Source organism: Nipponia nippon, unplaced genomic scaffold, assembly GCF_047370975.1.
Source record: "Nipponia nippon isolate SJK-2023a ecotype South Korea unplaced genomic scaffold, ASM4737097v1 scaffold_65, whole genome shotgun sequence".
NCBI lineage: Eukaryota > Metazoa > Chordata > Aves > Pelecaniformes > Threskiornithidae > Nipponia > Nipponia nippon.
Window position 1 is genome coordinate 389,459 of NW_028262386.1, and position 14,929 is coordinate 404,387.

General features: G+C 59.0%; 1 protein-coding gene and 1 long non-coding RNA gene across 10 annotated transcripts in view; one reads left to right on the forward strand and one right to left on the reverse strand.

Moving 5' to 3' along the window:
* The window catches only part of LOC148051168 (uncharacterized), a 43,850-nt gene extending 32,132 nt beyond the window's left edge, over positions 1-11,718 (reverse strand). For 8 of the 9 annotated variants that reach the window (XR_015700247.1, XR_015700251.1, XR_015700250.1 and 5 more), the window contains exons 1-2: positions 11,595-11,718; positions 9,323-9,903 (exon numbers count right to left, since the gene is read on the reverse strand). This is a non-coding gene — a long non-coding RNA (uncharacterized LOC148051168). The remainder of the gene's footprint in view (positions 1-9,322; positions 9,904-11,594) is intronic. The other variant, XR_015700248.1, reaches the window with a different exon arrangement.
* LOC148051172 (uncharacterized) lies at positions 6,199-8,312 on the forward strand. Its single transcript, XM_087738321.1, has 4 exons — positions 6,199-6,253; positions 6,502-6,678; positions 6,776-7,716; positions 7,776-8,312. Exons 1-4 carry the CDS (start codon positions 6,199-6,201, stop codon positions 8,310-8,312), a joined length of 1,710 nt encoding a protein of 569 aa, XP_087594447.1.
* Positions 11,719-14,929: the final 3,211 nt, after the last annotated feature.

Consider the following 14,929-nt stretch of genomic DNA (forward strand, 5'->3'; position numbering starts at 1 on the left):
GCTACTGCAAGCACCAGGAAAAAAAGTCCCTGACAGGTTACCGGACCTTCCCGGCTGTGGTAAAACCATCCGCCCTCGGTACCCCCAATTCCCAGAAGCCCGCAGCACAGCTTGGGTGGGGGGACAGGCAGGTATCCCACCTTGGGGCCCAGAGAGGGGCACAAGTGTTACACGTGGGATTCAGAAAAGGAGTTAATTACCAAGGCCTGCTTCAAAACGTTCATCATCAAGGCCTGCTTAGAAGAAGTTGGTCACCAACAACTGACAGCTACCAAGGACAGAGTAGAGCTAGGAAGGAAGTGAATCAGCATGCCCGCAGAAACCAAGGACAGAGGAGAGGCCTGTAAGGTAAGAAGGAATCTCTGAATGAAAGAGTGAGCTCAGGACAAAGATCATGGGCAGTCTGAACATAAACCAAGAAACTCCCTGAACACTGGCGAGTGTCAGCTGTGTTCTTAACAAAAGGAAACAGCCAAATCAGCATGCTGAGGTGGAAAAAAACAACGAGGTCAACAAGCGGACAGCTGGAACTTGAGGAGAACGACCACCAAGGACCCCCGAAACAAGCCCCAGAATCAAACAGCGCATGCTCCGGTGGGAGGGGAAAGATGGTAATGATTTCTGGGAAATAATTGTAATATCAATGACTTTCCTCGGAAAATTAAGGAGTATGTGCGTTTTAAGTTTGATAAACACTTTGCTGGCGTGACCTACGGCATGCACGCTGGGCGGAGGTATCCCCCGTTCATCCAGCGCTGCAATAAAGAAGGCCTGCTTTCTGAATGCCAAATTGGCGTTAGAAAGGTTTTGGGCCGGTTGGCGGTAGCACAAGCATCTGCCAAGGGAGCTGCCTCCAACCAGGAGCGCTCCCCACCGGCTGCTCTGCCAACAACGCCCCGGCGCGTGCTCCCACCAGGAGGCAGAAACAGCTCCGTGTCTGGAAATCCCCATTTCTCAAAGGCTGTCGGCAGAGGCGGGGCTGTCCATCAGCACCAGACCCACAGGAGGGGACAGCAAAGGCCCCTGGCCTGTCCCCACCACAGCATGCCCTGCCCCAAAGCCCGGAGCCGCCTGCAGAGAGGAGGCCACTCTGCCTTCCCCTGCCCTGCGGACATCAAACACCCACCTCCAGCTGGCAGGGCTGGGGCTGGCGACCCTGGGGGCAGCAGCAGGAACCGCTCCCACCCTGCTGCTGGGGCTGGCCCTGGGGCTGAGCCCTCGGGCCCAGGGCTGGGGACTGGGCCGTGGCGGGGCCCGTGGGCGGTGAGGCCTCCAGGCCCCTGCCCCAGGCCCATCCCCACTGGCACATACCTGCTCCTGCAGCTCCCCTGGCCCTGTGGCCTGGGCCTGGCCCTGGCCCTGGCCTGGCCCTGCTCCCCCCGGGCCCCGGCTGCCCCCGGCCCGGCTCCCGCCCCTTTCTCCTCAGGCCCCTGGGCCTCGGCCCCCTCCGGCCCCGCCCCACCCGGCTCTGACTGACAGCCCGCCTCCGGCTCCGCCGATTGGCTCCGCCGTGGCCAATGGCGCGGCTGGGGGGGCTGGGCCTGCGCAGGGCGGGAGGGGAGGGAAGGGCGAGGGGCAGGGCCGGGGGCAGGGCCGGGGGGGAGCTGCCCGGGCTTTGCTGGGCACCGGCACGGCTTTCCCAAAGGGTGGCTCTGGCTGTGCTCCAGCCACCGCCCTGGGCAGGAGGAGCTGCGTGCCGGGAGCCGCTGGCAGCGGCCAGGCTGAGCCCAGCACCCAGGGCCTCCCTCAGGCCTCGCTGCCCCCGGGCGCTGAGGAGGAGAGACGCCCTGTGCTGGCGCGGCCCAGGGCGTCCTCCTGCGGCCAGAAGGGAGGACAGAGCCCTGTCCCTCTCCCCACGGGGGCTGACCGCTGTCCTTGGCTTCTGTCCCCGGGGGTCCCCGGTGCTGGCAGGCCCCGCGGGGCCTCGGGGCCAAGCAAATGCCGGGGCGCCAGGGGCTGCTGGGGCCCAGGGCGGCTTTGGGCCTCTCCGAAGCCGAGGCACGGCCGCCCCTTTGCTTCTGCAGGTGCAGTTGTTTGCTACCCCCTGGGAGTCTGGGAGGCCTTCGGGGAAACGAGGAGGTCCCAGCACGCACGCAGGGAGGAGGACAGTGAAAAGGAGCCCTGTCAGGGTTTTTCTGCTGTTTCCCATCTGAACGCAGGCATCTGCGTGCATCAAAGAGCGAGCTGCGCTGGTCTTCGCGATAACTGCGCTCCTTTCTTTTTCAGTTGTGTGCCCACCCTTTTCCTTTTCTCCACCTTTTCTTCCTTCCCCTTTCCCCCCCAGCTGCACTCTCTGTTAAAGGTAAGTAGGATTTGGCTTTCTGGACACATCATCCGGACACTTTCTAAGTCTGTTTTTACCCTAAGCTGGTCTCTGTGCTCCCAGTTTTAACTCTGTATTCTCTATTGCTGAGATTTATGGAGGACCGGGAATTGGGTGTACTGACTAAAACGACAGATATTCAAATGCAATCCTGCCTAGAGGATTAATGCTGTCATTTAGGTATTCACGCGGTCCAGTTCTCTCTCAGCTACACTGGCATTGTTTGCCTGCTCCTGTTTTCCAGCCGCCTTAAAGATACGCCTCTCCACCACAATTAGTAGATGTCATCAGCTTGTGGTTTTGCCATGTCTTTCTGATGTTGGTTCTGAAGAAATAAAGTAGACGGATGAGTTACAGGGAGTCTCAGAAAGACAATACAGCAGCATCCTGGTACCCATGAAGCATTTGCAAGCAAAAAACCCTGAATTTATGTGGCTCTGCATGTAGACTTTGGGCATATTCCTGCAGGAGTTGCTGCAGTGCTTTCAGGCACTACCTAGTAATTCTGGACGCCACAGCGTTGTGCTTATAAACATGGCCTTGTTTTGGGGGTTAATTTCAATGCGTATGCTTAGTGCTGTCTTGCCAATGCATCCTGCGTTTCTGGCTGGATGGCACCCTCTCCTGGTATTGTAATGCTGCCCTGAAAGGAGAGGAGAGATGCTGCTGGCATCAAAGCTCAAAGCAATACCCGTGTGCGGGGATAAGGTAGATAGCTGAACTCGGGGCTTGGGCTCCCACAAAGAAACACTGTTCTAAAGACTCTGCTGCTGACATTGCTGTTATTTCCTTGTCAGATGAGTGATTTTTTTCACTGAAGGAGACTTGCACTTGGACGTGTCTAGGCTATGACTGTTCTTTCTCCGACACTCAAGTACTCTACCTGGTAGCTATTTGTAATACTAGGGGTAGAGACATTGGCTGAAGTGGCCTTTGTGTTTTCATTCTAAACAATGTAGCCTTGTAGTAATTTTCCAAACATTACCTTTATGTATTTTCCAGTAAAAGACAGCATATGTTGTGAATAGAATGGATTTGATTCAGCGTAGTAAAAATGCCATCATTCGCACAGTTCTAATGGGAATACTGGGATCAGGCCGTGGGCATTTTGCCCCTCTGGGAAGGCCCTGAGGTGGCAGCAGGTGGAGGGAGAATCGGGCTTGAGCATCTCCTGGGAGGCGTGAGCAGCCTGTGGGCCGAGGAGGCAGGTCTTGCTCACGTGCTCAGGGAATAGCCGGTCGCCGGCGGCGCTGGGGTCAGGAAGGAATTTTCCCCCGGGGCAGACTGGCACTGCTCCCTGGGGGCTTTTTGCCTTCCTCTGCAGCATTGAGCATGAGCACTTGTCAGGGCTCCTCTGGTCCCTTTTGGCTGGGTTACTGCCTGCTGCTCGTGCACCACGAAGATGGCCTCTCGTGCCCTGCAGCTGGGGGGACGAAGGCTTTTTTCCCCCCACGCTGGGCCAGCAAGTGACCCCGGGGCTTTTTGCCTTCCTCTGCAGCACTGAGCACGGCCCCTTGCCAGGGCTCCTTTGGGCCATTTTGGCTAGGTGCCTGCTGCTCCTGCTCCACGAAGGTGGCCCTTGTGCCCCGCATGCGGGGGGAGGACGCTTTCTAGACTCCCAGGGCGGACGCCCAGGGTGGCCCCCGGGGGTTGCTGCTTCTCCTCTCTAACAGCATTGAGCGCAGCCCCTTGTCAGGGCTCCTCTGGGCCCTTGGGGCTCAGTTCTTGCCTGCTGCTCTTGCACCTCCGAGGCGCCGCTCGTGCCCTGGCGCTCCCTGGCTCTTTTGCCCATTGCAGGTTTGGAGCAGGAGCGAGCTCTGCTCTTGCCTTGGCTCCGTTTCCCGAGGTGTTCTTGCTTGTGCAAAACAGCCTGTGCTTGGAAGGGCTCCAGGCTTGCTGCCCCCTCCGCAGCTGCCGCTTTTCAGCTCTCCCTGCATGCGATCCAAGCGCAGGGCAGGCAGGAGAGCGCTTTTCCTGCCTCCCTGGCCAAGAAGCACAGCGGAGCAAGTTTTGGAAGGCAAAAGGTGTGCTTGTCATCGACCCGTGTCCTACTTGGGAAAATACCCCAGGGCACCACACCCCTCTTCTTCTTCTACTTTTCTGGGGGTGGTCGGGACCCATCCTCCTTCTTCAAGTTCTTCTGCACTGTTGAGAAACGAGGGACTGCTTGGCCCGTATTCCTGCTGCTCCTTTCTGCGGCTTTCCTTTGCCACACTGCAGGGCATGATTTTTCCAACTAAACTGAAGAACACATCAGCCTGCTCCTGCCTACACGTGCGCATTGTGCTAATGCTTGTGAGCATCGGCTCTGAAAGAGATTCAGCAAAATGGCCTAAAATAGCCTCAAATAAAATCAGAGAAAATAAAATAATAAAATGATAAAATCATAACATTAAATAACAAAATAAAATAAAAACGCATAAAGCAAGGTAAAGTAAAGTAAGATTAACCAACATAAAATAAAATAATAAAAAATAAACCCAAAGAAAATTTGATAAAATCAAATACAATAACATAACATGAAAGAAACTAAACTAAAATAACATAAACCAACATAACCAGGCAGAAAATAAAATAAAGTAAAATTAAGTCAACTAAAATGAAATCCTGTTTCTACTTGTATCCCTTTTGATTTGTGTCCTCGAAAGTGTTTCTGGAGCTGTAAACCCCCTGGCATTTCAGGCAAAGAGTGGTCTCCTTGTTCTGCGCCTCATCCTGAGTGCAGGGAAGAGAAGAGGAGAGAAGAGAAGGGCTGAGTTGGCAGGGACCTCCAGGGACCTTCGGGACTATCTAGCTGAGGGGAAGACGACTAGCAGGAGCAAGACAAAGGCTGAGAGGGCTGCCGTCACTTTCAGGAAAGGTCTTGAGGGTGAAGGCCAAAGGAGGAGAAAAGCTCTTGAGTGCAAGGAAAAAGAGGGTCAAGAAGAGAAAACAATTTGGGACTTCTTTCCCAGAAGAAGACCTCACCATAAGCAGGGTAGTAGCAAATGTCCCTTGGTGCATCGGTCAGGAGCGGCGAGGCCATCCTGCACGTGCTCTACGGCTCTGCACAGTTCACGCAGAGGGAACCCAAAGCCTTGCTTTCACCTCTGGCATCCCCACAACCAAATACATGGCTATGGTACAAACAGCCTTCATGACGCAGTCTGAATGTCCAGCTGTAGTTAGCGGGACGCCCAGCAGCTGTGCCCAGTGCATGGCCAGCAAGGGCAGGGACAGCCCCCTGAGCCTCCTGGGCCCAGGGACTGCCTCGGGGCCAGCAGCCCAAAGGCCTTCCTGGGAAGGATGCTGGGCGGAGGGCCGGCGGGCGGGCCCCCCGTGTCACAGTGCCACCACCCGGCAACGCAGCAGTCACCATGCCCCGGGACAGCATAAAAGGGAGCACGCTCCCGCGGCCCGCTGCCATAGCTGGCCTGGGGGCAGCCCGAAGACGAAGTGCGAGAGGAAGTCCTTGAGGAGGCGGTGGAATTACTTGGCGAGGGCTGAGGGAGGAAGGCCGGAGGAGGCTTGCCGAGGCTGCTGGAGACGAGAAGAACCACCAACACGTGGAGGTTCCCGAGGCTGGCTAGCCTTTTCAGCTGGCTAGCAGTGGCAAGAGCAAGGGAATGCCTTCTTGAAGAGCACTGCAGAGCTCGCCGTCCTCATCCCCTGCGGAGCCAGTGGCAGCAGCCGTGAGGAACGGGATGCAGAGATGTTGGCGGGGGTCCCGGTGCTTTGGAGCAGCCACTGGTGCCTTGCCAGGCGCAGGAAGGATCGTTGCCCCCCCAACGGATCAGGCCGCGGGCGTTTTGCCCCTCTGGGAAGGCCCTGAGCTCCCTCCTGGGGTGCAGCTCCCTCACGGTGTGCAGCTCCCCCAAGGGGTGCAGCTCCCCCCGATGGCGCAGCTCCCCCGTGTCGTGCAGCTTCCCTCTGGGGTGCAGCTCCCTCATGGTGTGCAGCTCCCCCAAGGGGTGCAGCTCCCCCCGATGGCGCGGCTCCCCCGTGTCGTGCAGCTCCCTCCTGGGCTGCAGCTCCCTCCCACGGTGCAGCTCCCCCAAGGGGTGCAGCTCCCGTGCAGGGTGCAGCTCCCCACCGTGGCCGCTCCTTGTCCCCCTGCCTACAGCTGGGGACAGCAGGTGGTGATAGGGACACTGGTGCCCCACCAGCCGATGGGCCTGGGGCCGTGGGCCGTGGGCCAGGGGGAGACCCTGGACCCCACAGGCCCCCCGTGCTCCTCACCCTGCCCGGCAGCGCCCAGAAGCCATTGGAGGCCTCCAGCAAGGACGGGGCGGCCATCGAGGACACTGTCCCTGCTGCCAGCCCCCGCCAGACCACCCTGCCTCTGCCGACTGGCAGAGCCACGACGAAGCCCAAAGGTGAGGTCTGGGGGGTGGCAGAGCCCATGGTCGGGTGGCCAAGCTTAGCAAAGCTGGCATCGCCCCGGGGTTCGATTGCTTTTGTTTCCTTTTTCAGCAGTGGTGACCACCCCGGGGGCCCCGGGGAAGCCCGCGGATCTGCCCCAGCAGGGGCCAGACGCCTTCGCCGAGGCCTTTCCTGAGCAGGCAGAGGACACCACCGCCAGCCGTGTGCTCGCCTGGCTCGACACCACGGACAGCGAGGACACCGTCCCCGATGTCCCCGACAGCCCCAGCTTCACCGCCTTCCTCCACGAGCTCCCCGACCTCTCCGAGTACGTGGCGGAGGACGGCTGCCCCAAGGAGCGAGCGGTGGCGGCAGCGCTGGGGGACAGCGTGGGCACCGTCCCCCATGTCCTCCACTTTACTGCCTTCCTCAATGAGCTCCCCAACCTCCCCAAGTACGTGGCGGACGATGGCTACCCCAAGGAGCAAGCAGTGGCAGCGGGGCTGGGGGACAGCGAGGACACCGTCCCCGGTGTCCCCGAAGTCCCCGACTTGAGCACCTACCTCAACAAGCTCCCTCATTTCTTGGAGTACAGGGCATACGGCGGCAGCCCCAAAGAGAGAGAGGCAGTGGCGGGGCTGGGGGACGGCGAGGTCACTGTCGATAATGTCCCCGACTCTACCAACTTCCTCAGCCACCTCCCTGACTTCTCCGAGTACGTGGCAGAGGGCAGCTGCCCCAGTGAACGAGTGGCGGCGGCGGGGCTGGGGGACAGCGAGGACACTGTCCCTGATGGCCTTGATTTCCCCAACAGCCTCGCCAGCACTGCTTTCCTCAATGAGCTCCACGACTTCTCGGAGTACGTGGCGGACGGCGACTGCCCCCAGGACCAAGCCATGGCGGCGCGGCTAGGGGACAGCGAGGACACCATCTTGACCACCAACGTCCCCAACTTGACCACTGACGTCCTCAATGAGCTCCCTGACCTCTCCGAGTACGTGGCGGAGGGTGGCTGCCCCAATGAACGAGCCGTGGCAGGGGGCTGGGGGATGGTGAGGACACTGTCCCCAGTGTCCCCGTCATCCCCAGCTTGACCACCTCCCTCAACAAGCTCCCCCACCTCTTGGAGTACAGGGCAGAGGGCGGCTGCAACAAGGAGCAAGTGGCAGCGGTGATGCTGGGGGACGGTGAAATCACCTTCCCTGATGTCCCCGACAGCCTTGCCAGCACCGCCTCCTTCAGCGAAGTCCCCGACTTCTGGGACAACGGGCTGGAGGGCAACTGCCCCAAGGACCGCCTGGCAGCGGCAATGCTGGGGGACGCCGACCCCTTCTGGGGGGGGCCGGCCTCCCCCTTGCAGGACCCCGAGGGGAAGCAGGGCACGGTGGCGGCAGACCTCCCCACCTGGCTGCCACTCAGCCCCTCGGACACTTCTGAGGAGAGCTCTCCGGAGACTTCAGACGACAGTCCTGTGGAGAGTCCCCGCAAGGATCCCCTGAAGGCTCTTGCGGAGACTCCCCTGCTGAGCCCCCTGCAGATCCCGCTCCTGAGTCCCCTGGCCAGCCCCCGGCTGCCCCCCAGCGTCATCCACCCCGCACGGCCCAACTGGTGCAGGAGGCACTGCGGAGGCAGCCCCGGGTGCTTTTGACCCGCTTGCCGCTGCCGCCGGGTGCCGCCTCCTGCCAGATGGTGCCCAGATCGGGAGAGATGGGCGGCAAGAAGGCCAAGCGCCCCGCACCAGCCAGCGCCCCCAAAACACAAGAGACCACCCTGCGCGACAGCATCCCACCAAAGAAAAAGAAGAAGAGGGTGGTTGTGCCAGGTGCCCAATAACTCAAAAACGCTGTCAGAGGGGAAGGTGGGCGGGCACGGCACGGTGGGGGCGGCAGCGGGCAGCAGGCAGGACACAGCAAGCGGAGAGCATCCAACAGCAACAACGTGCCTGCCAAGCCATCTAGAAGCCAGAGGGATGCCAGGGGGCAAAGGCCCCTCGCACACCTGAGGGGACAGGTTTCATGCAGCCCATGCCAGGCCGTGCCCCGCAGCACCCGACAGCAGTGGGACGCACGCCGCTGCAGCCCCCGGGGCAGCCCCCAGGAGCCCCTGGGCCGGGAAGAAGCTGCGGAGCGGTGGGGGCAGGGGCAAGGCACGGCAGACGCCCTCACCGCTCTGGTATGCGGGAGCCCTCTCTGCCCACCATCACGCTGCCGGCCCTGGGCCCACCCAGCGCCACTTCCACTTCTGCTGCCTTCACACCTTGCCCTTGCCCGGCAAAGGCTGCAGCCGCGGCGCCACCTCGCCGTTCCTAAAGGAACAACCGCCCCCGAACCAGCATCCCCACTCCGGCCTGGTACCAACACCGCTGCTACTGCCAGCTCCGCCCTGGCCTGCTGCTGACAGCCCCACCGCCAGCATCCCCATCGCGGGCTGCAACCAGCGTCCCCAGGAACAGCATCCCCACCCCGGGGCTGAGGAGGCCCCGCTATGACCTGAGGGCGCACGTGCTGACCTCCATCCCGTGTTTCCACCTGCTGGGGCAAGGACTGAAGGTGGTCATCTGAAAGCTACTGAAATACCCAGTAGTTCAGCTCATTGCAATTGTTTAAGACAAGGCTTTTGGCTAGAACACAGTCAAGAAAATTGAAAAACAGAACTAACCTGCACTCCCTCCTTGACTGGCACCTCTTTCTTCATCACTTCTTTGCATTTCTATCGTTCCTGCGCAGTACATATCAAGATTTTCCTCATGAAAAGAAGCAAGAAAGATCAGTCACAACTATGCAGGAAACCTGCCATTCACATACACAGTGCCCACACAGGAGCATTATCAAGGCCCTGCCTAGACACAGAAGATTAAATTCATGCACCGGGGAGGAGAGAGCAGGAACAGCGCTCTGGCACCCACGAGGAGTAACAACAATTTCTGCTCTGAACTGGGGCTTAGTCAAAGGGCAAGCACAGTACTGGTCCAGACACGAAACTGAGCGTATCGCTTAATCCCGGGCGCCACACGCACTGGACCTTCTTCCATCGCCTCCTGCCGACGAATGGTTTCCCAGGCTCTTCCATCTCATCGCAGCTGCACGCTGGCTCCGGGCTGACTGGGGGAACTTCTCAGCGCTTTAACTTTGCTTCAGGCTTGCTACGAGCACGCGGCTTCATCCCTTTGGCTTGGCCCCCAGCAGAAGCTGGGCAAGTGGCAGGTTTGCAAGTGCCTTGATGGAACGGAGCTTGGACACCTACCAGGCATTAAAAACCAACCAAAGAAAAAGCCAGAGAAACTGCGTTAGAGAGCAGCAGAAAGAAACAACGGGGCTCAGCACTCTTTCACACACGGCGTTTGGAATTTGGGAGACTGGGGCTCCCAACAGACTCGCCTCTTGCAATGGAAACATCCTGTAGCTTTTGAGCCTGACAGAAATATTACAGACTGCCCCCATCCCTACGCTGCAGCTGCCCCAAGCGTTTGCTTGTCCATGTCCATGTTCCTCTCTGAAAGCTGCTGTGTGCCTGGCTGAGGACAGGCACAATCCACACAGAGAGCAACCAGAGCTAAACGCTGCGCTTTCCTGGGTGAAGTTTCCTCAGAAAAAATACATTGACAAAACCAAATAACCTGCTACTGCAAGCACCAGGAAAAAAAAGTCCCTGACAGGTTACCGGACCTTCCCGGCTGTGGTAAAACCATCCGCCCTCGGTACCCCCAATTCCCAGAAGCCCGCAGCACAGCTTGGGTGGGGGGACAGGCAGGTATCCCACCTTGGGGCCCAGAGAGGGGCACAAGTGTTACACGTGGGATTCAGAAAAGGAGTTAATTACCAAGGCCTGCTTCAAAACGTTCATCATCAAGGCCTGCTTAGAAGAAGTTGGTCACCAACAACTGACAGCTACCAAGGACAGAGTAGAGCTAGGAAGGAAGTGAATCAGCATGCCCGCAGAAACCAAGGACAGAGGAGAGGCCTGTAAGGTAAGAAGGAATCTCTGAATGAAAGAGTGAGCTCAGGACAAAGATCATGGGCAGTCTGAACATAAACCAAGAAACTCCCTGAACACTGGCGAGTGTCAGCTGTGTTCTTAACAAAAGGAAACAGCCAAATCAGCATGCTGAGGTGGAAAAAAACAACGAGGTCAACAAGCGGACAGCTGGAACTTGAGGAGAACGACCACCAAGGACCCCCGAAACAAGCCCCAGAATCAAACAGCGCATGCTCCGGTGGGAGGGGAAAGATGGTAATGATTTCTGGGAAATAATTGTAATATCAATGACTTTCCTCGGAAAATTAAGGAGTATGTGCGTTTTAAGTTTGATAAACACTTTGCTGGCGTGACCTACGGCATGCACGCTGGGCGGAGGTATCCCCCGTTCATCCAGCGCTGCAATAAAGAAGGCCTGCTTTCTGAATGCCAAATTGGCGTTAGAAAGGTTTTGGGCCGGTTGGCGGTAGCACAAGCATCTGCCAAGGGAGCTGCCTCCAACCAGGAGCGCTCCCCACCGGCTGCTCTGCCAACAACGCCCCGGCGCGTGCTCCCACCAGGAGGCAGAAACAGCTCCGTGTCTGGAAATCCCCATTTCTCAAAGGCTGTCGGCAGAGGCGGGGCTGTCCATCAGCACCAGACCCACAGGAGGGGACAGCAAAGGCCCCTGGCCTGTCCCCACCACAGCATGCCCTGCCCCAAAGCCCGGAGCCGCCTGCAGAGAGGAGGCCACTCTGCCTTCCCCTGCCCTGCGGACATCAAACACCCACCTCCAGCTGGCAGGGCTGGGGCTGGCGACCCTGGGGGCAGCAGCAGGAACCGCTCCCACCCTGCTGCTGGGGCTGGCCCTGGGGCTGAGCCCTCGGGCCCAGGGCTGGGGACTGGGCCGTGGCGGGGCCCGTGGGCGGTGAGGCCTCCAGGCCCCTGCCCCAGGCCCATCCCCACTGGCACATACCTGCTCCTGCAGCTCCCCTGGCCCTGTGGCCTGGGCCTGGCCCTGGCCCTGGCCTGGCCCTGCTCCCCCCGGGCCCCGGCTGCCCCCGGCCCGGCTCCCGCCCCTTTCTCCTCAGGCCCCTGGGCCTCGGCCCCCTCCGGCCCCGCCCCACCCGGCTCTGACTGACAGCCCGCCTCCGGCTCCGCCGATTGGCTCCGCCGTGGCCAATGGCGCGGCTGGGGGGGCTGGGCCTGCGCAGGGCGGGAGGGGAGGGAAGGGCGAGGGGCAGGGCCGGGGGCAGGGCCGGGGGGGAGCTGCCCGGGCTTTGCTGGGCACCGGCACGGCTTTCCCAAAGGGTGGCTCTGGCTGTGCTCCAGCCACCGCCCTGGGCAGGAGGAGCTGCGTGCCGGGAGCCGCTGGCAGCGGCCAGGCTGAGCCCGGCACCCAGGGCCTCCCTCAGGCCTCGCTGCCCCCGGGCGCTGAGGAGGAGAGACGCCCTGTGCTGGCGCGGCCCAGGGCGTCCTCCTGCGGCCAGAAGGGAGGACAGAGCCCTGTCCCTCTCCCCACGGGGGCTGACCGCTGTCCTTGGCTTCTGTCCCCGGGGGTCCCCGGTGCTGGCAGGCCCCGCGGGGCCTCGGGGCCAAGCAAATGCCGGGGCGCCAGGGGCTGCTGGGGCCCAGGGCGGCTTTGGGCCTCTCCGAAGCCGAGGCACGGCCGCCCCTTTGCTTCTGCAGGTGCAGTTGTTTGCTACCCCCTGGGAGTCTGGGAGGCCTTCGGGGAAACGAGGAGGTCCCAGCACGCACGCAGGGAGGAGGACAGTGAAAAGGAGCCCTGTCAGGGTTTTTCTGCTGTTTCCCATCTGAACGCAGGCATCTGCGTGCATCAAAGAGCGAGGGGGCGTGCGCTGGTCTTCGCGATAACTGCGCTCCTTTCTTTTTCAGTTGTGTGCCCACCCTTTTCCTTTTCTCCACCTTTTCTTCCTTCCCCTTTCCCCCCCAGCTGCACTCTCTGTTAAAGGTAAGTAGGATTTGGCTTTCTGGACACATCATCCGGACACTTTCTAAGTCTGTTTTTACCCTAAGCTGGTCTCTGTGCTCCCAGTTTTAACTCTGTATTCTCTATTGCTGAGATTTATGGAGGACCGGGAATTGGGTGTACTGACTAAAACGACAGATATTCAAATGCAATCCTGCCTAGAGGATTAATGCTGTCATTTAGGTATTCACGCGGTCCAGTTCTCTCTCAGCTACACTGGCATTGTTTGCCTGCTCCTGTTTTCCAGCCGCCTTAAAGATACGCCTCTCCACCACAATTAGTAGATGTCATCAGCTTGTGGTTTTGCCATGTCTTTCTGATGTTGGTTCTGAAGAAATAAAGTAGACGGATGAGTTACAGGGAGTCTCAGAAAGACAATACAGCAGCATCCTGGTACCCATGAAGCATTTGCAAGCAAAAAACCCTGAATTTATGTGGCTCTGCATGTAGACTTTGGGCATATTCCTGCAGGAGTTGCTGCAGTGCTTTCAGGCACTACCTAGTAATTCTGGACGCCACAGCGTTGTGCTTATAAACATGGCCTTGTTTTGGGGGTTAATTTCAATGCGTATGCTTAGTGCTGTCTTGCCAATGCATCCTGCGTTTCTGGCTGGATGGCACCCTCTCCTGGTATTGTAATGCTGCCCTGAAAGGAGAGGAGAGATGCTGCTGGCATCAAAGCTCAAAGCAATACCCGTGTGCGGGGATAAGGTAGATAGCTGAACTCGGGGCTTGGGCTCCCACAAAGAAACACTGTTCTAAAGACTCTGCTGCTGACATTGCTGTTATTTCCTTGTCAGATGAGTGATTTTTTTCACTGAAGGAGACTTGCACTTGGACGTGTCTAGGCTATGACTGTTCTTTCTCCGACACTCAAGTACTCTACCTGGTAGCTATTTGTAATACTAGGGGTAGAGACATTGGCTGAAGTGGCCTTTGTGTTTTCATTCTAAACAATGTAGCCTTGTAGTAATTTTCCAAACATTACCTTTATGTATTTTCCAGTAAAAGACAGCATATGTTGTGAATAGAATGGATTTGATTCAGCGTAGTAAAAATGCCATCATTCGCACAGTTCTAATGGGAATACTGGGATCAGGCCGTGGGCATTTTGCCCCTCTGGGAAGGCCCTGAGGTGGCAGCAGGTGGAGGGAGAATCGGGCTTGAGCATCTCCTGGGAGGCGTGAGCAGCCTGTGGGCCGAGGAGGCAGGTCTTGCTCACGTGCTCAGGGAATAGCCGGTCGCCGGCGGCGCTGGGGTCAGGAAGGAATTTTCCCCCGGGGCAGACTGGCACTGCTCCCTGGGGGCTTTTTGCCTTCCTCTGCAGCATTGAGCATGAGCACTTGTCAGGGCTCCTCTGGTCCCTTTTGGCTGGGTTACTGCCTGCTGCTCGTGCACCACGAAGATGGCCTCTCGTGCCCTGCAGCTGGGGGGACGAAGGCTTTTTTCCCCCACGCTGGGCCAGCAAGTGACCCCGGGGCTTTTTGCCTTCCTCTGCAGCACTGAGCACGGCCCCTTGCCAGGGCTCCTTTGGGCCATTTTGGCTAGGTGCCTGCTGCTCCTGCTCCACGAAGGTGGCCCTTGTGCCCCGCATGCGGGGGGAGGACGCTTTCTAGACTCCCAGGGCGGACGCCCAGGGTGGCCCCCGGGGGGTTGCTGCTTCTCCTCTCTAACAGCATTGAGCGCAGCCCCTTGTCAGGGCTCCTCTGGGCCCTTGGGGCTCAGTTCTTGCCTGCTGCTCTTGCACCTCCGAGGCGCCGCTCGTGCCCTGGCGCTCCCTGGCTCTTTTGCCCATTGCAGGTTTGGAGCAGGAGCGAGCTCTGCTCTTGCCTTGGCTCCGTTTCCCGAGGTGTTCTTGCTTGTGCAAAACAGCCTGTGCTTGGAAGGGCTCCAGGCTTGCTGCCCCCTCCGCAGCTGCCGCTTTTCAGCTCTCCCTGCATGCGATCCAAGCGCAGGGCAGGCAGGAGAGCGCTTTTCCTGCCTCCCTGGCCAAGAAGCACAGCGGAGCAAGTTTTGGAAGGCAAAAGGTGTGCTTGTCATCGACCCGTGTCCTACTTGGGAAAATACCCCAGGGCACCACACCCCTCTTCTTCTTCTACTTTTCTGGGGGTGGTCGGGACCCATCCTCCTTCTTCAAGTTCTTCTGCACTGTTGAGAAACGAGGGACTGCTTGGCCCGTATTCCTGCTGCTCCTTTCTGCGGCTTTCCTTTGCCACACTGCAGGGCATGATTTTTCCAACTAAACTGAAGAACACATCAGCCTGCTCCTGCCTACACGTGCGCATTGTGCTAATGCTTGTGAGCATCGGCTCTGAAAGAGA

Coding starts and splice junctions, on each gene's coding strand:
- LOC148051172 (XM_087738321.1), top strand. CDS start 6,199: ATGGCGCAGCTCCCCCGTGTCGTGCAGCTTCCCTCTGGGGTGCAGCTC. Junction 6,254..6,501: donor TGGGGTGCAGCTCCCTCATG/GTGTGCAGCTCC, acceptor GCCGTGGGCCAG/GGGGAGACCCTGGACCCCAC. Junction 7,717..7,775: donor TGGCAGGGGGCTGGGGGATG/GTGAGGACACTG, acceptor TCCCTCAACAAG/CTCCCCCACCTCTTGGAGTA.